Consider the following 27,076-nt stretch of genomic DNA (forward strand, 5'->3'; position numbering starts at 1 on the left):
AATAGCATCCTCACGTACGTGCCCTGTCTCTCTAGGTGAGTCAGGACAGTGTGAAGAGCCAGAGAGATGGCGTCCTCTGTGGATCTATTTGCCCTGTATGCAAATTGATGTGGGTCCAGTGAGTCAGGGATGCTGGATTTGATGTGTGAGAGGACCAGCCTCTCAAAGCACTTCATGACTATCGGCGTTAGGGCTACCGGGCGGTAGTCGTTCAGGTTGGAGATCTTTGGTTTTTTCGGCACCGGAACTATGATAGCCGATTTCCTCATTTCTATTTGCCATTTTATAATGTTCAATTGATGCTTTCTTTAATGGTTTATTAGGTTAATTCCAAATTAGTCTTGATAGTTTTAAGATGATCTAGTTTTAGTTTGATATGAAATTATATTGATATTAAAAGCATTCAGGTACTTGTATTTGATATCTAATTTGGAAAATTCTACTCTCTCCTCAATATGTCTTCTTCTTTGGTAGTCCTTTGAGATTGAGAAAGATTTGCTTCAGGTCTCTGGGGTCTGAGGTGATTTGTGAAGGCCACTGTGGGAACAGCAGACTATTTCTCTTAGGCTGGAGAAGATGGCTGGTGGGATGGATATGTTGTGCAAAGGTGTGCTCTTTCCACTGCTCTTACTGGTATACTCCCAATCCATGGCCTCACGACTTGAATACCATCCCTAATGCTTAAGTGGTTACCGGCTAGAGGTACGCGGAGTATTAATGTTGCACTTCAAGTAAGTTTTGAAGACCTCCTTGAATAATTTTTCCCTTTCTACCTGGTAATCTCCTCCCATTATAAAGCTCGAAATAGATCATCTGTTTCGAGGATCTGCTGGCGAGCACACAGCAACAGAGCCTCTCCAATCTAATTAACTGAGAGTAATCAGGGCCTCATTGTTAGTGAGACGACATTGACATAGGTTTGCTGATAATTGATGTAAGGCAATGGTTAAATTACAAAACTAATAGTCCAGATGCCCGGGCTGGTTTAGAGACTTAAGTTCAAGTCCCACCATTGCAGCTTACACAAGTATGCTCATTAGTAAAGATGATATGTTAGATTGTTGTAAAACTAATCATCTACAAAGGAGAAAATCTGCCACACATGCTTGGTCTAGCCTTGACTCCAAGTCCCCTAAAATGGCAGACCTGTAAATTTCATTCCAAACCACCCATGTTCTGGATATTTAGCGATGTCCAATAAATACCAGCAATGCCTACATATATCCATAGAAAACAGTAAATATAAAGAAAACAGCAAGAAGTTTAAATCTTGCATTTTTTTGTTGTTTTGTGACACAGGGTGAAATGTTTTCAGAATGAAAATAGTTCTGAAATTAGGACAGAAACTGTGAAAAGGTCACACATGACAGAAAATGCCTGCATTATAAGTGGTCCATATAATCATAGCCACTGATAAACCTGCATAGTATGAGCGGCCATCTCATCCTGATCTTTCTCACTATCTGTTGAATCAGGTTATTGACACCATGGGAGCCAACATTAACAAAAATGATTATAGCTATTTTGTAAAGTACTTAAAGCCTTTGTTATTTACAAAAACACAAGATCAAAATAATAGATTTATATGAGGCTAAAGTAATAAGATACATTGCTAACAGATACTGTACTATACTTAGAAATCTATTTTATAAATGGAATGTATTTCACACATTGATAACCTTTTATTATGTTACAGCAAATAAGAATGTGGATTCAAAACTACCATGTGATGCACTGCATACCTGGGTGACATTAATGAACAACATAATACCAATTTATTTTAATCTAATTCATTATCAGAATGCCTTGTTAGTGCTGTTGGAGAATATCCCTATGAAGCATGTTGGATCATTGAATACAATAACACACTAATTATTAATAATATTGGATTGGATATCAATTCCATGATATGACATTACTTTTTCTTAATACTAACCAAGCACATTGAACCAAGCAGTATTATCAGTTTGCCTTGTATGTATTCATCCAGGTACAAATAACACCTACAGATGATCACTAAACAACAAATCAATATGCCTGAGTACAATGACCACAGCTATTTGTGTACACAATGATTTCTGAGCACCAAATATGTGATTCTATGTTCTGAGAGTCACTCTACAATACCCACCATTCTTCATTCGTTCTCCTGAATCTTTCAGCTAACTCCTATAATCTACAAATTGATTATCTAAGTGCAATCTACCCTCATTTAGTGAACATGCCATTTTTAAATAATAAAAACACAAGGCTGGAGATGTTCAATATTTTATTACATAAAATGTTCATGTTATGTAGAAATGACAGAATGCATATGTTTAAAGATGGAATCACCTTCAATTTTATAATGTTTAGATATTGATTGTTTTTTTTAAATCTGTAAACCCGCACAAAATGAATTACTGGATACATTTCTGCTTTGAAATTTTACAATAAGAACATCTGAAAAACAATATGCAGGTATCCAGTCTGAACATTGTTTATATCATACATCTGGATAGAACTGGGAGTAATTAATTTATTCCTGGCACTAAATTATTGTTCAGACATAATGCATCTCAAGTGCAATCTCTACACTTTCAAAAACACTTTGTTTTTGTCACTTTCTCATTATCACCATTTGTATGAACTTGACCTAGGTTGAAAAGTGTTGATATCAGTGATGCTAATTCACCTATGAGCATTAAAATCCAATCTAGCACTCTCCCATTTTAATTACATTTCTCATATAATTGGGACTCTTGCCTATTCAACTGCATGTAATTGCAAAATTGTATAAAGACAATGGCAATTTGAATATGTGTACTGCATGGAGCTGTTATGTTGAAAGAAGTTACCACCATTGCACACAGGATGAATGTTGCATAGTCTTATTTGACTTCCTTATCTCTTTGTAATTCTTTAACATGATCGTATGATCAGGGTTTCGAGAAGTCTGTCTTAAATATTGAGGGAATTGTGCAAAAAAAAAGGTCCTCAGAAAACACGATCGATTCCAGAATTTTCAAATAGATAGTAAATCCTGCCTCAGGAAATCCACCAGCATCTACAAGGACTCCACACACCCATGCCACCGTCTGTTTGAACTACTTCCATCTGGCAGACGGTACAAGGCCTTCTAGGCCCGAACCTCCAGACTAAGAAACAGCTTTATACCTCGAGTTATAGCTGCTCTGAATCGGACCTGCTGAGTGCTCCCCATAATCAGCATTTGGAATACTGTGTGCAGTTTTGGTGTCCACATTTAAGAAAGGATGTACTTGCTCTGGAGGCAGTGCAGAGAAGGTTTACACGGTTAATTCCAGGGATGAGGGGGTTGACATATGAGGAAAGGTTAAGTAGGTTGGGACTTTTCTCATTGGAGTTCAGAAGAATGAGAGGCGATCTTATTGAAACGTATAAGATCGTGAGGGGCCTTGATCGGGGAGACCAGAAGTAGGGGGCATAGTCTTAGAATAAGAGGGGGCTCTTTTAAAACTGAGATGAGGAGAAACTTCTTCACTCAGAGGGTGGTTAGTCTGTGGAATTCGCTGCCTCAGGGAGCTGTGGAAGCAGGAACGTTAAATAAATTTAAAACGGAAATAGATTGTTTTTTAATAGACAAGGGAATTAGGGGTTATGGGGAGCGGGCAGGGAAATGGACATGAGCTATTGTTAGTATAGTAAGACCTGAGTAATCTCCTGGACAAGTTTCGATCGCCTAGCTTGGGGTCGGAGAGGAATTTCCCGGATTTCTTTCCCAAATTGGCCTGGGTTTTTATCCGGTTTTTCACCTCTCCCAGGAGATCACATGGTTCTTTTGGGTGGGAAGAAGGGCGATAATGGGAAGGGGGTTGGGGTAGGATCAGCCATGATCGTATTGAATGGCGGAGCGGGCTCGAGGGGCCAGTTGGATTTACTCCTGCTGCTATTTTCTTGTGTCTCTGCCCCCATGGTCATCTGGCACAATTGACCCTGCATGAACCTATTTGCATTTTACCTTGTTTCTTTTTTCTTTTTTCTCCCCCTTTTTGTTGTTTTTTGTTTTTGCCGTGTTTTATTTATTTTATAGCATTGATATGGAAGTAGCATTCTTAATCTCATTGTACTTGTACAATGACAATAAAGATATATTGATTGATTGATAAAGCAATCTATGCTGGTTATTTAGTTATATTTCCTTCACTTGTACCATACCACAAAGAACAACGGGTACAGCAATTGATGTGAGAATATTACCTTTCAGAAGTTACTTTCTTTGTCAAATACAGTTCTGAGAATGTCTATCACCAACAGTTTATTATCTCTCTTCCAGGACCAGACATTATGGGAGCACTGTCACCATGAAACACATCGCTAGCTTTTCAAGGCAACTATGTTAACTATGATTAGGCTGTTAACAGGCATACCCCAAGAACAAAAAAAATTGTGCTGCCGTTGTGTAAGAAAGGTGACTTTTACTTGAGTTGATGGAGCTCTCAATTTTGTAATTCACTTTGGTCAAATATAACTGCCTGAAAACTGGCATCATGCTAGATGTAGGCCACGTTAATACACAATTTCCTGCCTCATAACTGGCCACTGACTTATCTCGACCAAGTGCTGACTAAATGACTTCACAATATGATGCACATTTTATACTCTGTGTGAAAAAGATACATTTGAAGTTTGAACTATCAACTTGCTATTTTTTAAGGAGTGAAGGAATCAACAAAGATTTCATGGAAATATCAGGTAAGAGTTTGTTAATTTAAGAGGACTTTCAGGTAGGTAATTTGTTTTAAAATACAACTCTAATCAATCCAATTAAAATAAAAACCTGCTGATTTGTTACTTTGTCTTTTAGTGGTGTCTGGAAGTGTTAAAATAACTGAGTTTTTTTCAAAATATTTAAGTTTTTATTTTCTTAAAAATAAGGTATGTTTCTGAAATATTTATTTACAAAGTTGAAATCTTTTTTTCATTGGGCATGACATTTATATTGATCGCCAAAGACAGTTCTCCTCATGATGTGAAAGAGTCATTTAATCTCAGCAAGATTCACCCCAAGGAATCCTCCCAATGGTTTCAACAAGTTCCTGCAGGGGAGATTGGAGAGGTGTTATTCTTTCAATCTTTCACCACTCACCATCAGTTACAAAATCTATTTCAATATTCCACTGATGGTAAAGGCAGCAGCATCACAGGAACATAGAACAAATAAGGCACCATTGAGCAGTACAGCATAGGAACAGGCCCTTCGGCTCACAATGTCTGTACCGAACATGCTAAAATTAATTAATCACCTCTGCCTGCATGTGATCCATATCCCTCCATTCCCTGCATATCCACGTATCTATCTAAAAGTCTCTTAAATGCCACTATCCTGTCTGCTTCACCCCTGGCAGCGCAGTCCAGGTACCCACCTATCCTCTGGGAAGAAAAAACTTGCCCGGTACATCTTCTTTGAACTCTGCCCTCTCAATTTAAGGCTATGCCCCCTAGTCTTTGACATTTCCATCCTGGGGAGAAAGGTTCTGAATGTCTACCCTATCCATGCCTTTCATAATTTCTTGTTCAGAGTAACATTTGTGCATCACTAGTTACTGGGACTCAATGATTATTTTCAATGAGTATGAACACAGTAAACAGTAAGAGCAACATTGTACAGTGTCAGCATTTATAAGTTTTAAATGTCATGAATCTAAAGCTGTGGAAACCTCTGTTCTAATGATGGGATGCATACATTCACAGTCCTTCCACCATGTGATTAACTGCGGGTGTAAAAGCTCCCTTACATCTGTTCCCTTGTTTACTGCTGTCACTGAGTGCTTTGTCACATATGTCACACATAACTACACAGCCACTCATTTGTGACATTCAAACGCATTGTGGCAGAGCTTAGGGACCCAGATTCAAGTTCAGTTTGGAAAGAGGGCAACAGCTGCTATAATTTATCACTGGAACTAGAGTTTGAAGCCTTGATTTAGTAGCTTGCAGAACAGCCTGAAGAAGTCTGAACTTAATGCTACCTTAATGTGATTGTTCACACTTCCACGGCAAAAGGTTTTCCACTGTTAGACTTCAATACTTTTGGTTATTTCATTTTATTCAACTGATAGTTTTACATTTTGTTAATACATTATTTTCTGAGCAAAACATCTCTGAGCAATGGTTGGTCGAGCCATCAAGATGCCTGATCTGCTCAATCTCCAAAGTGACCCAGTGAAGACTCACTTCCATGCACAGCTCTGGATTGTTTATCAATGGACATTAGCAATTCGCAGGCAGCAGATTGTCTGAATACTTTGAGCCGCAAATTAGCATGTTAACAGGAGAGGAATAAAAGGATTAAGAGTGTATATCCAGGTAGAATAATGAGAAATAATGTCATCCTGCAAGTTGCTGTTGTTACAACTTAACAAAAAAATCTCAGTAATACAAATATACTACAACTGTTCCAGGAAGGTAATTTAAATATTTACAGTGAATTCACCCGCTACAAGTTCATAGAAACTTAGAAAATAGGTGCAGGAGGAGGCCATTCGGCCCTTTGAGCCAGCACCGCCATTCATCGTGATCATGGCTGATCATCCACAATCAGTAACCCGTGCCTGCCTTCTCCCCATATCCCTTGATTTCACTAACCCCTAGAGCTCTATCTAACTCTCTCAAGGACAGGTACATGGATAGGAAAGGTTTAGAGGGATATGGAGCAAATGCGGGCAGGTGGAACTAGTGTAGATGGGGCATCTTGGTCAGCATGGATGAGTTGGGCTGAAGGGCCTGTTTCCATGCTGTTATAACTTTATGACTGTTTAATATTAACTAGACCAAGTGGACACGTTGGGCCCAAACCTCTCCTGCATTGGTGCAGCACCCTCTCCTCCCCCCTCCCCCTCCTCCTCCCCCCTGCTTCCCCTCCCTCCACCTCCCTCCCCTCCACCTCCCTCCTTAGGAGATAGATTTAAACTTTAAAATGTGAATAACTTAAAAAATATAACATCGATTTCAGCCAGCATCTCTGGAGAATATGGATACACCCGAAACGTCACCTATCCAAGGTCTCCAGAGATGTTGCTTGACCTGCTGAGTTTCTGAACCAAATATCAATGTTTAAGCTTGAGCTATAAATCAGATTACAAGGACTAAAGTGATTTTTAAATAATGTAGGGTGAGACTGTGTCCTTCTGGATGCCTACATTGAAATGCAGTCTGAATTACACAATTGCCGAAGCGTTAGTGCAAAGAAAACTTGCTGTTACATGCGGTCTAAAAATAACAGCTAGCGTTATGTCATTCGCCTGAATTGATATGAACAAAAGGCTCTGCGACTGTTCCTTCTAATCGGCTGATAGAACCAAATAACCAATTCAATGCCTCCACTGTATGGGCAATGTTTAATGTGGTGGCTGTATTGTGTGGACCCTCAAAAACTCAATTAAGTGGAAACTTTTATTAGGCTTGGCAGGAAATGACCTTTATCAATAATTATTAATAAATGTAATTACACCTGTACACTTACTAATTGATATAGATATATTTGATGTTAATAAATTGACGATCAGATAAAGCTTTACAAGTATAAAACAAAGCGCTGGAAGAACTTAGCTGGTCAGGCAGCATCTGTGTGGGAAAATGGACTGACAGCATTTCAAGTTGGGACCCTATTTCAGACGGAGATCATACAATTTCAAGTGACCTTGAGGAGGTGTTAGTAACATTTCTGATTTTTTCTTTTATGATGACCACAATACTTTAAACCAAGTAAGATTGATTTATGTTATTTAATTTTTATACTTAACACTACAGTGTTCAATGCCCTCCCATTGTTGATAATTTATCTGCCTCCAATCTTCAAATGTTGAGGGATTAAAACAGGTCAATTAAAATCAAAATGCAACCTTATAAATAATAATCAACTGTGTCATTATTATCAAGGAAATAAAACTGAATTTCTACGACATTTTATTGTCCATTCTATGTCCATTCTACGACATTTTATTGAAACATTAAAATTAAGACCCTATTAAATTTAAAAAAAACTTTTGCTCTTATCTTTTGTGCAACACTGGAAACATGCTTGGAAATGACAAATGGTGAATAAGTGGAAGTTTTCATCAAATCATCAATTTTTCAGAAGTACTTATTCAGTTAAATTGTTTCTGAAGAACAGTTATTATTTAAGCACTGCAGAAATATATAAGCCGAGTGAGATCCATAAGAAGAAATTTGGTGGAATGGTTAATACATCTGCTTTTAGCTTGAAATGGGTAGTTGGTTTCAACTCTCATCCATAAAATGCTGCCTCCTATAAACTGCTTTCTTTCAATGCTGGAGTATAGTTCCAACCGAGATTATGTGTTCATATGGGAAATCCAAAAATGTTTATTTCCATGGAAACAGTGTTTCTGGGATCGAAGGTAGACACAAAATGCTGGAGTAACACAGCGGGAGAGGCAGCATCTCTGGAGAGAAGGAATGGGTGACATTTCGGGTGGAGAACCTTCTTCAGACTGATTATGTTCTTTCCTACACATTTCTGGGATCAAGATTAAATGATGTTAAATCAGGTCCTGAGATTTAACAGGATAAATTATATCCATGATTTACAGAAAAAGGTCAATTTTGTATCTAAAATTTATGATGTTCTAAATTACAAATCTTCATTCCATGTACCTAAGCGGTGAGCTATTATTGTGCACCAATCTTTGAAGTTAATGAAAGACCTGCCAATATTTTAAATGTTAAGGACAAAATTAATTGGATTTGATTTGAATTGTGCTCCTGTGTTTAGTAATGTCACACAATCGAGCTACTTAGAAGTTATTATTTCTATTGCATGAACTGCTCCTTTAAAAAGGTGTTTTCAATCATATATATATGGTTTAAATATATCTGTAGTGTGCTGCAAAACAAAATACATGTAACTTACAAGTGCTGCCTTCTGTCTCACGAGATTTATATGCTTAACTGAACAAAAGAATCTAATGTAGTGCAGGATCTATTCTTTATAACTGATATCACAACATGCTCTCACATGCTGAATCCTGGGTATTATTTGGTGTTTTGGGATGTTCTGCCACTGCTTACAATGTCTTTATTGCCTGATGGTTGGCACATACTCAGAGACAGGTCATCACCTCCCCCTCATTCACATGCAGCAGCTGTTGGGGAGATTTTAAAAAAACAGCAGAGTAATTGACAGGCAGACTGCTTTCTGGATAAATAATCACCACAGATTTATTTTCCTCTCTTCTTTCAACAGGCGCCAAATAAAAGAGCAAGACTCATACTGTTTGTGAACACTGTAAATTCTAAACATTGGGGAACTAAAGGGCAATGAGCTGTCACTCTCTAGAGAGCAGACATCGCAGATTTCAAAATGCACACACTTTATACCACATAATGAGAACTGAAGGGTGCTGCTGATAAGCATTACATTCTTTCTCATTTACAAGCACCAGAGAGCCAGATGGTACAACAATTCATCTTTTCCCTCTGGAGGTGGATTCAAGTGCAGTGCAGTCACAAGGAATACAGCTATCTTCCTGTTGACTGCAAACATACTGCACAAACTAATGTTGGATAGTCTTAAATTAACCTTTAAAAAACAATTACAAGTATAAACAACCATCAATCAGTAAAACAACCACTTTGCACTCCACCTTGATGGTCCAGTTGTTGATTTTGGTGGTAATCTGACAGCATTCACACGATCCAGGTAAGAAAATCAATTCAACCTTGTTTGTTCGGCTTCCAATGGGAATGTGAGAAAAATGGGGAGGATATTTAGTTGTGAGCCTTCTGCAAAAGAAGGAAAGGTTTGGCAGCATTAAGACTCATAATGAGAAAATGAGAGAAAACAAAACACTAAGTGGCTATTTCACATCCAAGATTTATCCAAAAAATACACAATGTTACTGATATTCAAACTGTTAAAAAAAAAATTGTACAAACTTTAAAAACACTTTAAAAGCATTAAATGCGACTAAACACATCTAGTAAGGCATCTCTTAAATCTCTAATCAGGCATTAAAATAACAAATATATAATCTTGGAAAAGATTTCTGAGAGTATTTTTTTTAAATAGTGATCCATCTGAGATGAGGAAAGACAGAAATGGAATGGCAGAGGAAGTTTAAATTAGATAATGTGTTGGGTTTTGGTTGGACAAATATGCAAGTCATTAAAATGGTTAATACTGTTCTGGCAACATAATTTCATATTTCAAATAATTAAATTGAGAGTTTGTGGGGTTTACCCAATCTTCCCAGTTGCCTCGAGATTAACTGATTGTGAAAACTAATAATAGTTGTGGGTAATTGCCTTGTTCCGTTTCCAATTAATGTAATTTATTTAAAAAGCAGCATGAGCTTCATACCTTCCTCTGCACCATTCCGTTATCTTCCAGAATGTGGCTTTAATTAATAGAAGTTACGCAAAATACAAATCGCCCATAACTCAGGAACCCTATCTGTGGATGACCTATGATTATGTGTTAATTAAGCTTTTTCTTGTGAATTGTGTTTTGTTATATATGGGGCATGAACATCCCAAGACTCCCAGAAAATCTGAGTGGGCTGTGGGTAGTGTAGCTCTGAGGTAATTATTTAACTGGACCATCATTTTTAAATCGAAGGGCAGGAGAAGGTTCTCGACCCGAAACGTCACCCATTCCTTCTCTCCAGAGATGCTGCCTGTCCCACTGAGTTACTCCAGCATTTTATGTCTACCCTCATTTTTAAATCAGTGGCTGATTTATTACAGAATAAATGGAAAATAATGGATATGCAATGTGATTGGCATGATTTTGTTAAAGACTCCAAATATTGTGGGGAGATTTAGCTGGTCGGTAACTGCCACCTGAAGGTTGAGATTTGATTATGGTAAAATACCTTTACAACAGTTTTTGTAACTTTACAAGAAATGTTTGATATTTCCTACAGAACCATGACAACTTGTATATCAGATTATCTTTATTTGCCGCCAGGCTTGAAGTTAGGACATTCATGCCTCAGATTCAGTGGTTTGTAGAGTCAAACCATGCTACAGAGTTGTGGAATCTGGACAGATGCTTCACTGTATTACTGAGCTCCACCTTCCTATTAGAAATGTTAGACCAAGGTCCTGCCAGTTCTCTTTTCTGGATGCAATGGCAATGTTTGAAGAGTAGAAGGAAATTCCTCGAGTTTCTTGGCCAATATTTGTCCCTTAATTATCAGCACAAAAATATATCGTGGTCACACATCTTGTACTGTTCTTCCATTTTACATAGTTAACATGAATAAATTACCGTAAACAATTGCTTCAGTTGAATGGATGAAACACTCTGGAAATATAGTTGGTAATTTGCCGCCTGCGATAAAACTTCTTTAGTACATCGGGCGGCATGGTGGAGCAGTGGTAGAGTTGCTGCCTTACAGCGCTTACAGCACTGGAGACCCAGGTTTGATCCCGACTATGGGTGCTGTCTGTACGGAGTTTGCACGTTCTCCTCTTGACCGCGTGAGTTTTCTCTGAGATCTTCGGTTTCCTCCCACACTCCAAAGATGTATGTTTGTAGGTTAATTGGCTTGGTATAAAATGTAAATTGTCACTAGTGTGACTAGGATAGTGTTAATGTGTGGGGATCGGTGGTCGGCACGAACTCGGTGGGCTGAAGGGCCGGTTACCGTAATGTATCTCTAAACCAATCTAAACTATATCACTCAATAATCCAATTCATTGACATTAATATACTCCGTGTGAAAATGTCCCTTGAATGATCTCATTCGCAATTACTGTATAAAAATATAATATTTTGTTGGAGGCACTTCCTAATGCAATTTGTCTATGCACTTTAAAGTAGTGAAATGCTTAATATATTCACTGTGGTATAAAGTCGTACAATATTGAATTATGGGCAATTGGTTGTAATGATTGAATATGAAAAAAAATGTTGAGGATGATGTGAAAAATAGAAAATAATACTGAATCACAGAAGGACAAGCAGCAGCAGCAGGTGAGAGAAATAAAACTAACATTTTGGATTTTTCAATAAATTGTTCAATTTTACAAGGAACATTAATGTAGTCTATGCAAACACTGATTGAGAATGACATTGAATGGCGGTGCTGGCTCGAAGGGCCGAATGGCCTCCTCCTGCACCTATTGTCTATTGTCTATTGTCAAACAAACTGGATTTCATCCACTAATTTTCTATTCACTGGCATTTTTGTGTGCATTGGTTTGTACAGTGACAAAGGCAAGAGCACAATTTTGAACAAGTATTGCTTTCTTGCACTTTTTCTGTGTTAACTGTAGGAATGTAAACATAAGTTAAATTAAGTCTGTTGCAATCTTTAAGCAGTCAACAGCAGGAGGAAATATCCTGAAATAGCAACGTCAGATTCCAGATAAATGTGTTCCACATATTATATTACAAATTATGCAGACTCCATTTTTAGAACAGCTGTATTTTGAAACAGACAGTTGATAAATTCTGTGGTAACTTTACATCAAGGACACTGCTTATGAGCTGCTTTATTTTTGCTTCTTATGTAGATTGTCTTCTTCATTTACTGTTGTCCTCAGCACTTTTGTAAAGGGACCATAAAAGTATGGACATTTATGACATCTGAAAGCATAAAGACCAATGACATAGATAGCCCTGTGATACACTGGAGGTGTCTTCATAAAACAACATTGTTTCCAAAGATCTTGCTTCAAATAATGTTTGGATAATTAAGATTGGTTTGATGTTTTGTTTTGCCCTCTTAATCAAAAAAGCAACAGCATGAAACTTAATCAGGCAGGACAGTTTGGAGTGCGACATAATTGAACTAATTGCTATTGAAAATATAATGCAGAAGTGGCAGTATTAAAGTGTAAAAGAAAACAGAAATAAGGAAGGGTCAAGAAATCTTTAAGGTGCATTTGGTTCATTAAAATGATTATGGGTAAGTATGAAGAATAATTGCAAAAGGCATTAGGACATTGGCCATAATACACACAGAACCCCTCGAACATAGGGAGGTAAGACATTCTAGTTTACAACTATAAATTTTATAGTTTAAAATTTTAACTATAAAATTGATTTATGGTTTACAGCTAGTTTACAAAGCTTTTTATTGGAGGAACTGATATGCTGAAGATATAATTGACTCGAAATTGGGTATCTGAATGGTGCACAAAGCATGTATGCATTTTGCACGACCATCATATTGGGGCCCCCATAGTAGCATTGTAAAATTGGTCAAAAAACATTTGAATGCTTCTCACCCAGAAACAAGTGTTAAAATGAGATTTAGCTTCACTTCTGCTCAGAATGTCTGCTGCTTGCTAATAACCTTCCTGTTACTGTATGTTGCTGTGCTGGAATCCAACACCAATCTGCAGTTGCTGTTGCATCAATGGCCTGCTCATGGGTCAATGCAGAGAGACTGCGTGGGGGACTGTGCAGCTGACCAAAGATAGCTGGTGAAGCTTCTGTCACACCCAACAGAACCCAATGACCTGGGTGGTCTGTAACCACACAAATAATGGCCCATGCTCACTGTGGGATCAGGGTACAGTTTTGAGCCTCACATTTTAGTGTGACTGGGCACACCACCCACCGTGGACCACACAATGAGCTGCCTTCCTGACACAGGGCCACCCATGGAGAGCAAAGATTCATATCAGGTCCCTGGCACCTATGATCCCAGTACAGCAGCATTGCCAGTAATCAATCTCCTTTTACATAATGCTGTAATGTTCCAATTTCGATCTTGATTCTGGGAATGCATTCTGTGATCCCAGTGCAGTTTGGAACATTCAGTTCCAATTTACATTGGTAAGAGTACAAAGGGATGTGGTAGATTTTTTTCTCTCTGAGGGAAGTGAACTTCCAAATCATTGGGTATATTATTTAATTGAGGAGACAGATAAATATTTGAAAGTTTGACGAATTGACAGCTATGTGAAAGTGGCTGGCATGGACCAGCCATGATTGTATTGAATGGTGGGGCCAGTTTGAGGGGCATGGTGGGCAACTCCTGTTGTGTTCGTGTCCATAAATAATGGCATTATTGGGCCCACTTGTAAAGGTTAGGCTCACTGACGTGGATTATGTTCTGAAGGTCTATCTTCACACCTGATTTATCTACTCAGGATAAATCAAATGCCCACCTGATCATCACCTCAAAAAGGGAAGGCACTGCCCAATCCAATTTTTAAACGTTATTTCGTTTTCATGAGATAATAAAATAGAGTTGAGTTTCCTGAAATTTACCAGATTAAGGGATAATTTGAGCAGTTTTCAAAATAACAAGCAAATTGATAGGATAAACAGACAGGAATATTTTGTTGTTGGTTCGTGAACCCAAGAACAAGCAAATGGTCTAAGAGTTACAATTAGGTCTTTCGGAAGTGGTTAGAAAAATGGCAGATATTTGGAATTCACTTTTACAAATGTCAGTAGATACTAGTTCAACTGTTCATTTTAAATCAGTAGCTTTTGGTAATGAAGTGAGGGCATTGATCAACATCAGTCCTAAATTAATGGCCTTGTACGCGACAGGGGTGAACCCAGGTATCTTCGAGAGGAACGGGTATAATTCTCTGCATGTGTCAGAATTATGCGTCAATTGAGCGCACATTGTGTGTTTAGGTGCTGTACACTGTCTTCAGAAATGGGCTTCTACCTGCCTTATTTCAAAATAATTTGGATTATATCTATTGGATACCTGTGCATGGCAGATGCAATCTAAAATCAACAGTTTCCCAGAGCTGGAAGGAGAGAAAATCCAGATAAATGTAGACCACGAACATCAGGAACAAACTCCAGCAGTCATTTTCCGATTACAATGGAACAGGCCAGGGTAATGTAAATGAAGTTTAAATGCAGAAAGGGAGATGGAAAAGTCAATTTCCACCAGAGCCATGTGTGAATTCTGTGGCTGGAAGTCTTCACTCGCAGGGAACCCCCTCCCCTGCCCCCCACCGTTGCCGAAATCTGCAGGATATGTTCCGATCTTCAGCGAGCACCATTGCGCAGTGCATTGCGAGCCACGCGTTGACTTATCCAGCAGCCGAGCGCAGGCGAACGTTACCTGGGCGAAAGTCTGTGCAGCAGGTGCGTAACAAAGGGCGAGTGGACCACGACTCCCAAAGTAGCGGGCAGAGCAAGAGTGAAGCGCTGGCGCCTGGAGCCGCACCAAGCGGTCACCGCATGGATGCACATCCATGGACAACGCTCACCTTGTTGACATTGGACATCTTTACCAAACTTAAGTGTAAGTTTAAAAAAGAAACAATCATATTTTAACATAAATTATGAATCAATATATTCATCCAGAGTTTGATAGTTTTACCCCTTCATCCCCAATAGTATACTCCTACCAGTTTCAATGCATGGGTATATCTATCAACCAGGCAAGAAGTCTGAACAAATTTTATTTATTTACTCTGGATAATAAATCATTTTTCAGCCTGTAGGAAGGACTGGTCGTTTGTGAATAAACAACTTAAATGTAGTTTTATATTTTCATTCTTGCAGCCATGTAGATCCTTGCAGATGGAATGCTTTAAATTTTAATATATTTGAGACACAATGGCAACTTTAATCACAACTTTATCTTTTCTAGTGTTGAAGTATAAATGTGCCGTAAGTAATGGCTTGGGATGTGTAACCACTTTCAATGTCTATATAGTCCATTTAAACTAGCTGTATTATTTTCACTTTATTAGTTTGTATTGAGGAAAGTTATTAATTTTTGAAGGATGGATTCAAAGCAATAATATAAATCCCCTCAATTATTTTAAAGAAATGTTAATGATAATTGCCTGGAGTAGGGTGAGGAGGAAACTGTTGTCACAAATCTTGGTTAAGAAGGGACTTCCAGGGAGACCTTACTCAAGTTTTGACCAGGACAAAATCCAATTAAGAACAAAGCTAAAAGACATTTACTGGATGTCAATCCCACCTGGAATCAATCCATGTAAAGCAACCAGAAACAAAAACATTTTGTTGACACAAAGAACTGCAGATGCTCGTTTTGTTCATCCTTAACCGAATACCAAATCTCAGATCAATTAAAATATAATCATGGAAATCTAAATTGCAGGGTAAGTTTTTAATTTTGCCCGAGATCTGAACTAAACACAGATAATGTTGGTCATGCTCAGGAGGTTAATCTTGTTGGAAAAGGAAAGGTTGTTTCAGCTCCATCACCTTTCATTAAAATCTAAACTACTTTGAGAAAACAAATTTTAGGTGGCACGGTGGCACAGCGGTAGAGTTTTTGCCTTACAGCGCTTGCCTCGCCTGAGACACCGGTTCAATCCTGACTATGGGTGCTGTCTGTACAGAGTTTGTACATTCTCCCCATGACCATGTGGGTTTTCTTTGAGATCTTCGGTTTCTTCCCACACTCCAAAGACGTACAGGTTTGTAGGTTAATTGGCTTGGTTTAAGTGTAAATTGGCCCGAGTGTGTGTACGATGGTGTTCGTGTGCGGAGATCGCTGGTCGGTGCGGACTAAGTGGGCCGAAGGGCCTGTTTCCACGCTGTATCTCTGAACTGAACTAAATATACATTTAAAATCTTGCACAGTCCTCATGCTCACTTCCTCAAATCAAGGGAAATAAAAACTCAATTGTTCTGCTATTCTATAAACCTCTGGTTACAGCTAAAGAGGTAGGAAGACAATGTAAAAGCTACTTATCTGCATAATAACTAAGTATAAATATTGCAGAATCATTCAGTGCAGAAAATGAGAAGCGGATAACATTGAAGCAAAGCTACCTATGACCTCTTGAACTGTTAATCAATTCATTCATTGCAATTTTGCCACATCACCGAGACAGGCAAACAATGGGCTGCTAAGCAACCGCAATTGAACATGACATTAATTAGGACCTTATAATTTGCAACAGCTGATAGGGACTGGAAAAGCGAAGCCGTGGTGGCTTGGCTCCTGTGAAGAAATTATTCCAAAAATGGAAGGTGGGGCTGTGAGCCTGTTTTGGTCCAAGGGCTTAGACAAAGACCCAGTGTGGCCCACAAATGGATGAAACTGTGGTCTGTGAAATCTATCCAAGAGTAATTCATCTGCAGGAAATAATGTATTATCAAAACGCCACTAACAATCAGCAGGCAAGTAAAATTCCCAAGTTGCTTATGGGGAACTGAGGTGCTTTAGGGAAGGATGAAACAATCTTTAGGACCCAGCCTGATACAGCAGAACACTGTCATTCATTCATTGGGTAACCTCGACGTCATTGAACCTCAGTATCTTTCAAGTGATTTTGAAATACTCATAGATTGAAGTGCATTTCCCTTTCCTTTGGAAAGGCTGGTATTCCATGTTTGTTCATCGTTAGAGCACCTTGCCATGTTTTACTGTTCCTTTTTGCAGTGGACACCAATTTTAAAAACAACGAACTGAATGGTGATTGATGGAATGTACTTACAGGCAATTCAGGGTTACTTACAGACACAAACTGCCCTATTATGTGCAGTTTAGTGGTTTAATTGTACAGCCGGGTACCTATATTTAAAAAAAAGTGCATTATGTCATATCAGGACAAAAATGACAATGTCACATTTAACATGCACTCAGTGGATGCTGCACAAACATTTAAGTTATTTTTTATTACTTGTTAAGTTTGTTTTTCATTGTGATGAGATATGTATTATTTGATCTGATATCAAATAAACATAGTAGATGAGAAGCAAAGATGTTTGTTGGTATATGGAAAGCTACCTTAAGCTAAAGGTGAAGATAATGGTGACCTTCAGTTCACAATTGGTGCTGTAGAAAGTTTACTATACTTTGCAAGACAACTAGAATAAAAACTTTTAATGTCTCTTCCTGATTCACTGATCCACCATATTCTTGCACAGTAAAAGTTTGCTGGTATGAATCATTTATTTATTTTGCTAAACCTGTAATCTTTTGAGTTTAATAGTAAGGAACTGTAAAATGTCTTCTGCATGTATTCTGAATTAATGTCACAAGGTCTAATCACAATTTTTTTTTCCTGAACATTTATTGTTTAACTGGCTTTCAATCTCAGAAGTTTCACGTCCTCTTTTTTTAAAAAAACTGATACTTATTGATTTACTATTGTCATGTGTACCGTGATACAGTAAAAAAACAACTCTCTTTTGCCTGATTCCAGGTGGATCATTTCATGAGTACATCAGCAGTGTAAAAGAGAAAATAAATCAGGTCCAAATATAGTGTCACAGCTACAGAGAAAGGGCAGATAAAAAATAGTGTAAGGGCGACAGCAAAGTAGATTGCAATATTGGGATACACTCTTAACATTTGAGAGGTCTGTTCAAGAGTTTGGTAACAGTGGGGAAGAAGCTGTTTTTGAATGTGGCGGTACGTATTTTCAAGCTCTTGTTTCATCTGCCTGATGGTAGAATTGATAAGATAGAATGATCGGGTTGGTTTGTAAGTGGTCCTTGATAATGTTGGGTCCTTTCCCAAGTATGACCAAGGATTTTACATGAACATTCATGGAAATTCAGCTGTTCTTGACATAAATAACCAAGCATTTTGGAAGTATTAATGAGTCAAAGACAGGCCCCATGAATAGAATGGCCTTGGGAAGCATTGAGGAACCGAGGGACGTTAGAGTACAAGTGAAGCTGACAACACAAGTCGGTAATCTGGTTCGGTAGGCATAGGCACCACTGCTCTTCATTACAGAAGCAGGGAGATAAGAGTTAAGGATGACATAGGAAGGATGTGATAGTGTTGGAGAGGATGCAGTCGATTCACCAAAATATTACCTGGGATGTTCCAGTTCAGTTATATGGAAAGACTGCAACAGAGCAGCTTAAGAGGTTGAGATCTCAGACAGCCATTGAAACATTATTCAACATTATTCCACCTAGTTCGCAAATTGCACCTGTTTTTATCTTCTTGCACCATTTCAGTTTAGCTACTTTGATTTGAAGTCTAATCTGATTTGTAATAATTCATCTACAAGCATGGACCAGAATAGAATAGAAAATTGAGGTGTGCAAGATCATGAGGGGCAGGGATAAAGGGAACGCTCAGTCTTTTTTCCCCAGGGTAGGATGTTTTAAAAGGAGAGGGTAGAGCCTTAAGGTGAGAGATGAGATACTTAAGAGGGACCTTGGGGGCAACTTTTCATTTAGACGATAGTCCGTATCTGTAATGAACTCTCAGAAGTTGTTTTAGAAGCTCATGTAGTTACTACTTTTAAAAGACAGTTGGACAGAGAAATGGATAGGAAGAGTTTTAAGGGCAAATGGCCAAATGTAAGTAACTAGGACTAACCCATGGTGCTAACTTAGTTGACATGGACAAGGTGGACAGAAGGGCTTGTTTCCATGCTGAAGAGCTTCAGACTCTAAAACTACCTCATCTAAATGGATCCAAGAAAGTAAGATACTGTTGAATAAAGGTGCAATCATTTATAGGCTGGTTCCTCCTATTTTAGAAATGTTAGGAGATAGAGCACAGAAACAGGCCGTTCAGCACAACTTGAACTTGTCTACCATCTAAGCTCTTTCCATTTGTCCACATTAGGCTCACATACATCTAACCTTTTCCATCTATGTACCTATCCATAGAAACATAGAAACATAAAAAATAGGTGCAGGAGGAGGCCATTTGGCCCTTCGAGCCAGCACCGCCATTCATTGTGATCATGGCTGATCATCCACAATCAGTAACCCGTGCCTGCCTTCTCCCCATATAGACAATAGACAATAGACAAATGTCTCTTAAATGTTATTGTACTTGTCTCAACCACTTTCTCTGGTTTAAACCAACATTTACAGTTCCTCCCTACATACTTTCTCCATGTATGCCCCTTTTAAATTCTTCCCTCGTACTTTATACCAATGCCCTCTGGTTTTTGATTTTCCTTCACTGGAAAAAAGGGAAACTATTGTTGCTGAAAACTTCCAGAATCTTGAAGTGCCAAAACCACCATGCGTGGCCTCTCATCCATCCTCAGCAACTGTAGATTTAGGTTCTCACTTGGGGACCAGACCAGCTCTGTCAGGACCCTGAATGATGGCCTCCCGCAGGGCTCTGTCCTAGCTCCCCTACTCTTCAACATCTATGTGAGTGACATACCAACTACCTCATCCAGGAAGTTTGCATATGCAGATGACTTTGCCCTTGCTTACCAGGGAGCTGCCCTTGGGGATATCAGCAGAGTGCTAACCCAAGACTTGAAGGGAATGGAGGAGTACTTCACCTTCTGGTGACTTCACCCCAACCCGCCTAAGACAACTGTCACTGCCTCTCACCTCAGCAATCGGCTCGCCAATGCAAAGCTCCGAGTGTCCTTTTGTGGTAAGCCAGTGAAGAATGAGGAATTCCCCAGGTATCTCAGAGTCACCCTGGACCGCACCCTCACCTATCGTGAACACTTGAAGAGGGTGGCTGTTAAACTGAAAGCAAGGGTCAACATCATCAGGAAACTTGCAGGCAACAGCTGGGGTTCCAATGCACACACCCTTCGTACCGCAAGCTTAGCCCTAGTCTACTCAACAGCCGGGTTTTGCTCAACAGCTTGGGCTAATTGCTGCCACACCAAATGAGTTGACACTGTCCTTAACTCTGCAATGCGGGTCATCACAGAGACGCTTAAGTCAACATCTTTGCAGTGGCTCCCTGTCCTCTCTCACATCGCCCCTCCCAGCACACGCAGAAGGGAGAGGATGTTGACAGATTGGTGCATCATCGAGGCTAACCCTGACCTTCCCATCTATGCTGACTTGAACAATCTGCCCAAAATGTGCCTGAGGTCCCACAAACCCTTCTCGTCTTCAGCCAAATCCCTGGAAGACTTTGACCCCAAGACTGAGTGATGCAGAGCCTGGAAAGATGTCAACACCAACAACAGAGAGGTCATCACAGACCCCACAGTGAAACCACCGGGATTTGACCTCTATCGCAAGCAATGGCTAACCCTGAACGGGATCCGCACCTTCCAGGCCCAACAGTCCATCACCTGCACAAGTGGGGGATGACAGACAGACAGCCCTTCTTGCGACCGCGGATATCCAGACCAGACCAGACCATCCCACACATCGTGAATGAGTGCTCACTGAGGCTTTTCCCTGGTGGCATCAAGGCCATTCACCCAGCACCAGATGCTGTCCTGGCCTGGATGTCTACACTTGACCTACAACTTTAGGCTGGGCACGCCATATGCAAGAAGAAGAAGAAGACTGAAAAAAAGACAATTTACCTTCACCTTTTCTATGGCTCACATGATGTCATATACAGGGATGGTCTGGCCACCATCCCTGTTTACAGTGCTACCCATTTATCCTGGATCCACGGAAGATGACATCCCCCCCACCCCATGTCAACTAGATGATATTCCATCTTTTTTTCTATTTGTCACTGCAATTTGCAAATTTCCTTTTATGGACTGTTGCAGAGGGATAACCTGATAATTCAACTAACCACTGGTTCCTGTCTAATGTCTTCTGTTTGGAATAACCCATATCTTTTGACATCCTAGGCATTTACTATTCCCCTGCCATTTTGGTTGCTCGCGAAGCATTTGTTTTGGTTATTTTATTGCAATCCTGGTAGGCATAACAGTGAAATAGATTTGAGTGTACAGAGTACATTTGATGGAATACATTAGTGTCAGCTTCAATTTCCATAAAACTAATTTGAATTGAGCTTTGGAGTTAACCCTTACATTGCAGATTAAAATAATGAATAACCAAAACATAAAAGACAATTTAACTTGAAAACTAGAAGCCAAGTGCAAGGCATTGAAGTCCCACAGTGAAGGAAGATCATGCAAAGGAACACAGGCTGAATTTGATGTCAAGCATAACACACTTGGTAGCTGGATAAAGAATGGCAACAAAAAATGGAGAATTATGAGCATAGCGAACGGACTATGAACATCGATTAGGGGGACTCTGTCTCTGTTGCGACTAGGGGGAGGGGGCTGTGTCACATCTTGAACAACGGATATAGTAGATGAGGTTGGAGGATGTGCGTGAACCTCTGCCTAACCTGAAATGACTGTCAGGGTCCTTGAACAGAGTCAAGGGAGGAGGTAGAGGGACAGGTGTTGCATCTCCTGCGATTGCAGGGGAAGGTACCTGGGGAGGGGGTGGTTTGGGTAGGACGGGATAAGTTAACCAGGGAGTTGCAGAGGGAAAGGTCCCTGTGGAAGGCGGAAAGGGATGGAAATGGGAAGATGTGACTAGTGGTGGGATCCCGTTGGAGGTGGTGAAAATGTTGGAGGATTATGTGTTGTATGCAACGGCTGATGGGGTGAAAGGTAAGGACTAGGGGGACTGTGTCTCTGTTGCAATTAGGGGGAGGGGGGGAGCAAGTGTGGAGCTGCAGGGTGCCGAGGAGACATGTGTGAGGGCCTCATCTGTGATGGGAGAGGGGAACCCCCGTTCCTTAAAGAATGCGGAGATCTCGGATGTCCTGGTATGGAACACCTCATCTTGGGCGCAGATGTGGCCTAGACAGGAATTGGGAGTAGGGGGATAGAATCTTTGCAGGAAGCAGGGTGGGAAGAAATGTAGTCGAGATAGTGTGGGAGTCAGTGGGTTTGTAAAAGACGTCAGTCGATAGTCTATTTCCTGTGACGGAGACTGTGAGATCAAGAAAGGGGAGAGAGGTGTCGAAGAAGTGAATTTGATTGCAGGATGGAAATTAGTGGTGAAGAAAAGAAGAACCTTTGGCCACTGCCGATGCTGCTGAATCATGTGCTGATTCAATGAAGGATGGCATCATGGAAGTAGTCACAAAAACAGCAGTATTCAAGAGGCAGTTGGGGAAAATTACTTCCAGGGAGAAACCAGGTGTTTGTGTTTTATCACTGCTGGCCATTCAGTAATTTAGACTCGCTGTACAACTACTTTCACCACAAGCAAGAAAGTTTTACAGTGCTTGACCAGCTTTCTAATCTTAGAAAGAAGGACAACTTGTTAAGAATAAAGCAACCAATGTTGAAAAACTATTTGTTAAACTAATCGATTATTACCTATGGTTACCAGTGTCTTAATGTTTTAATATGTTTGGTTTCTGTGTGCATAATAGGAGAGGGGGAGGGAAACGGCTGCTGTTGAGGCCATTGACAATGGTCCGTAATGCAAAAGTTTTCTTTAGTATTTTGCCATTCTCATTTTTGTTTTTGTTAAATTGATGGTCAGTGGGCAAAACAGCAAAACCTTTCAAGAAAATTTGATGATACAACCAATTATTACTTAGCAAGTGGTAATCTATATACCATGTGGTCCACTATCATTTTGAATCTGTAATATTGACGACCTGTTCTGTTCACAAAGTTTATGTGAGCCTGGATGAGTTGATGTAAATAGATAATGCGAAATTCTGTAAATTGAGAATGACGTTATTGTTTTTCAGTGTAAGGCTGATTCTAATTACTGGCAACCAGCTAAGCAATTAAACCATGATTAAACGTGAATTGGAAAACTACAGAAGAACTGCATTGATCCAGAGACATTGGTACTTGTAGTAATGCTGGCATTGTAGATTTTTGGGACTGTGAATGGTACTCCTATTAATACCTAACACATGCTTTTATTTCATGTTACACAGTTTTTCAATGAAGCAAGTAGGGTGAAAGGGAAAGGGAAATACCAAAACATTCCGGATCCCGGCTCCGGCTGCAAATGTGCTTGCCTTCCTGATCATTGGTGCTTTGGCTGCAGACCTAATTCACAGTGTGGCCTTAGCTGTACTTCGGACCCCTGGTTCTGACCACACACCTTACTTCTACTCTGGACCCCCAGCTCACGTTCCCAACACATGGGTGATGATCAGGATTTACAAACAATCGAACATCGGATTATTGCAGTTTTGTTTCACTTTTACCTGTTGGATGAATATAAATAGAATTAAAGAACTTAATTGTAGCAGCAACTTTATTCACAAAATTAACTTTGCAGAAGAAAATAATGAAACCTACTGAAATTCCTCTAATGATATTTTCATTCTGATCTTTTTCAGCATGACCATCAACAACCTGTTAAGGAACTGGTAAAAAAATATGAAAGCAACCTTTTAAAAGTGAGTCGACTGCATTAAAATTCAGCCTTTAATCTAATAAAAGAATGTAGCGGAGAATCTGCATTTTTTTTTCATGGTCCGCTCTTGATATTTCAAAGGTTAATGAAAGCAAAATATATTATCAAATAATTAGAAAAAAAGCAATATAAATATTGGGATTTCTGCATAAAAATGATTAGATGTTGAATCATACAACTTGGCAGATTATTGAACTTTTTCTTACTGTATAAACAATGGATTTGTTCTGCATTGTGTGAAATCTCTATTATGTAAACTGCAGTTTAGATTCCAAGCAAAACAAGGGCTGTCATTGCACAAAACAAGTTCACCGTATAATATATATTAAAATTCTAACATTATGAATTCTGATACGAAGAATGGTGAACAGGTCTAACTAAAGTATTTTTGTTAACTCAGGCTGTGGTTGATTTGTACTTCAATTCCATTTACTGTCTTTAATCTATGTGCCCACGTACCTATATGCAAGGATAATTCTATCAATCTCAGCATTTTAATTCCCCAGTAATGTTAGCTTTTCAGTCTTGGAGAGAACAAGTAATTTCACTCTTTTCTTTTTTTTAAAGAGAATTTTTGTTCTGAATCTCACTGAACCTCAGCTGATTCCGATCAGCAAATGTTCAGACACTATGCCTGATGATAGGTTCCAGTAGTCTTCCCACAATCTATGTTAAACTGACAAATGTGTCGGTTCCTGACTGGACACTAATTTTGTATCATTGATTTCAATGGGAAGTGAATATTTGGAAGATTAAATGGCAGATGATCTATGTAATAGTACATTTAACACCGCCAACCAAAGATAAATTTGCACCCTGTGCATTTTCCTGATATTTTGGCTATTAGATAATCTATTTACAATTTTGTGAGAGAACAGAAAGAAAACTTGGTTTAGGATAATTTGGGGAGCAAAGTCCAGAGCTGATTGTCTTGTATCCACATCTCATTCATGCTTCAGTGAACAAGTATGCCATCCAGGCTGCTGTCAAATACAGCTTAAGCATAAATGTCAAGCCAAAGAATATTTCCCATTGGAAATGTGAGATACTGATTGCAATTTCTAGCTGCATGTACTTACAGGAGCAATAACAGAATAGAACATAATGTCCTAGTTATTAAAAAAAATCAAGTAATATGCCTCTTGTATCTTGAAATGTTCTCATTTCCTAAGGGCATAACTCCTTGCTGAGGTAAGTTTTCTTGTGGTGATGACTGCACTTTAGAGTTTGAATTCTGAGTGTGATCAGTTGGAGGTGATTTGACAATTAGAATAATCATCATTGACATAACGGCTGACCTAAATACGGTGCTTCCAGTCAGAATTTTTGTATGGTTACCTAAAGTGGAAAGCCCAGCTGATTTTGCCCTTCTCAGCTTGGTGTTTGTGAGTGCTATTGTGGCACTTTGGGTCAGTATCTGCGATTAGTCAAGTTGGTGCAGAGCTACAGTTGAACCATAGATCTTTCTAGTTTGTATCTCATGAAATCGTAAAAGCAGCAGCCAATCTTACAATTATCATCAGCAGCCTGTCTTCCAAGCTTGAAACTTAAGTTTAAAATAGGTTTCCTGGAATAATAATGGCAAAGATTGTCTTAAATATCACAAAATGCTGGAGTAACTCAGCGGGTCAGGCAGCATCTCAGGAGAGATGCTTCTCTCCTGAGGTGCTGCCTGACCCGCTGAGTTACTCCAGCATTTTGTGATACCTTCGATTTATACCAGCATGTGCAGTTATTTTCCTACACAAGATTGTCTTAAATATCACTGACTGTGAAGAAAAAATCTCAGTATTTTTTTGGTAATCAAATTAAAGACCTGTCTTGCCTGGATTTGAAAAGCAGTTCGTGAGAACTGCAAGGGCAGCACTTGACTTGCAGACATGTTTTTGATATTCCACTGTTTTGATGCAAAGTAATTAGCTTATGAAGTGCGTAATTCTCATATTTGCATCATTGTCAACTTCTATGATGCGTAGTCTCGATTATAACTAGCCTTTCCAGTCCGAACACGTCTTTTCTGACTTCATGCTGAATATTTTAGAAAATGTATAATTTGAGCTCCAGTTTATGCATTATCACAGGACTTAATTGTTCAATCATGGCTTAAAGGCAATGGCAATATTGGAATGGGCTTTAGAACAGAGATTATGGATCAATAGTTTCATGTTTTTTCAGTGGAAGACATTGCTAGTTGAAGCAAATAATCAAACGACTATAAAGTATCCCATAAAATGCCATATCAGACCTAATTATTTAGTCTTACTTTTGGTTACGGCAGTTTTGACTTGGATTATTTACACAGGGTCTGACCAGCAAAAGAGCAGCCGAGATCCTAGCTCGAGATGGCCCCAATGTCCTGACACCTCCTAAGCGCACTTCTGAGATTGTCAAGTTTTTGAAGCAAATGATTGGTGGTTTCTCCCTTCTGCTCTGGATTGGAGCGATACTTTGCTGGACTGCTTTTGCTTTCCAGCTAGTAGAAGGCAACACCACAGCCAAAGACAATGTAAGTAAAAAGAACGTACCCTGCGTGTAAAATTGGGAAGCAATTATCTTGAAACATTTGCTATGTTGCTTCCTGAACTAATATCTATTGATTTGGTATTGTCTGGGCTTGTAAGCCCATAATATGGCATGTAGGACATACACAAACGTTGATAGCTGGAAGCTTAGTAGCTGCTATATATTGGAAAAGGAGTGACAAGCAGTGGTCAATCTTGAAAGGTGAGTTTTTAGGAGATTTCTAAAATAGAATTGTGGGGCCTCATTATTTTACATTATTTTACGTTGGTGCACTCTCCCATTATGTCCTCCTCTTTCCTGGCATTTTCCTGCATCAATATCCAGTTTATTTTTTCTGGTAACTCCTTGCCTCCCCTATTCCTGGTTGCTCCCTCCTTGCAGAGAGCAGTGAATCTCTGGAATCTTTTACCACAAGCTATTGTGGAGGCTGCATCATTGGCTATGTAGTTAAAGAGGAATGTGATTATATTTTTTAAAGGAACAAGGAATTAAGGATATGTGGAACTGGCAAGATATGAAGCCTGCCATGGCCATATT

At 39.2% G+C, this 27,076-nt stretch overlaps 2 protein-coding genes across 3 annotated transcripts in view; one reads left to right on the forward strand and one right to left on the reverse strand.

The window, feature by feature from the left end:
- Window positions 1-4,946: 4,946 nt before the first annotated feature.
- The window catches only part of LOC144608751 (uncharacterized protein CXorf65-like), a 66,028-nt gene continuing 43,898 nt past the window's right edge, over window positions 4,947-27,076 (reverse strand). The window contains exons 7-8 of one of the 2 annotated variants that reach the window (XR_013549232.1): window positions 9,627-9,765; window positions 4,947-5,057 (exon numbers count right to left, since the gene is read on the reverse strand). Coding sequence is in view for 1 of the 2 variants with exons in the window: in XM_078426821.1 (XP_078282947.1) it covers window positions 9,751-9,765 (15 nt within the window). In the remaining variant the exon portion in view is untranslated. Of the gene's footprint in view, window positions 5,058-9,273; window positions 9,766-27,076 lie in introns of those variants that run through there. The other variant, XM_078426821.1, reaches the window with a different exon arrangement.
- The window catches only part of LOC144608750 (potassium-transporting ATPase alpha chain 2-like), a 44,878-nt gene continuing 44,207 nt past the window's right edge, over window positions 26,406-27,076 (forward strand). Inside the window, exon 1 of the mRNA XM_078426819.1 lies at window positions 26,406-26,522. Coding sequence (XP_078282945.1) covers window positions 26,421-26,522 — 102 coding nt within the window. The 5' untranslated portion in view covers window positions 26,406-26,420. The remainder of the gene's footprint in view (window positions 26,523-27,076) is intronic.

This window comes from Rhinoraja longicauda, chromosome 32, assembly GCF_053455715.1.
Source record: "Rhinoraja longicauda isolate Sanriku21f chromosome 32, sRhiLon1.1, whole genome shotgun sequence".
Lineage (NCBI taxonomy): Eukaryota > Metazoa > Chordata > Chondrichthyes > Rajiformes > Arhynchobatidae > Rhinoraja > Rhinoraja longicauda.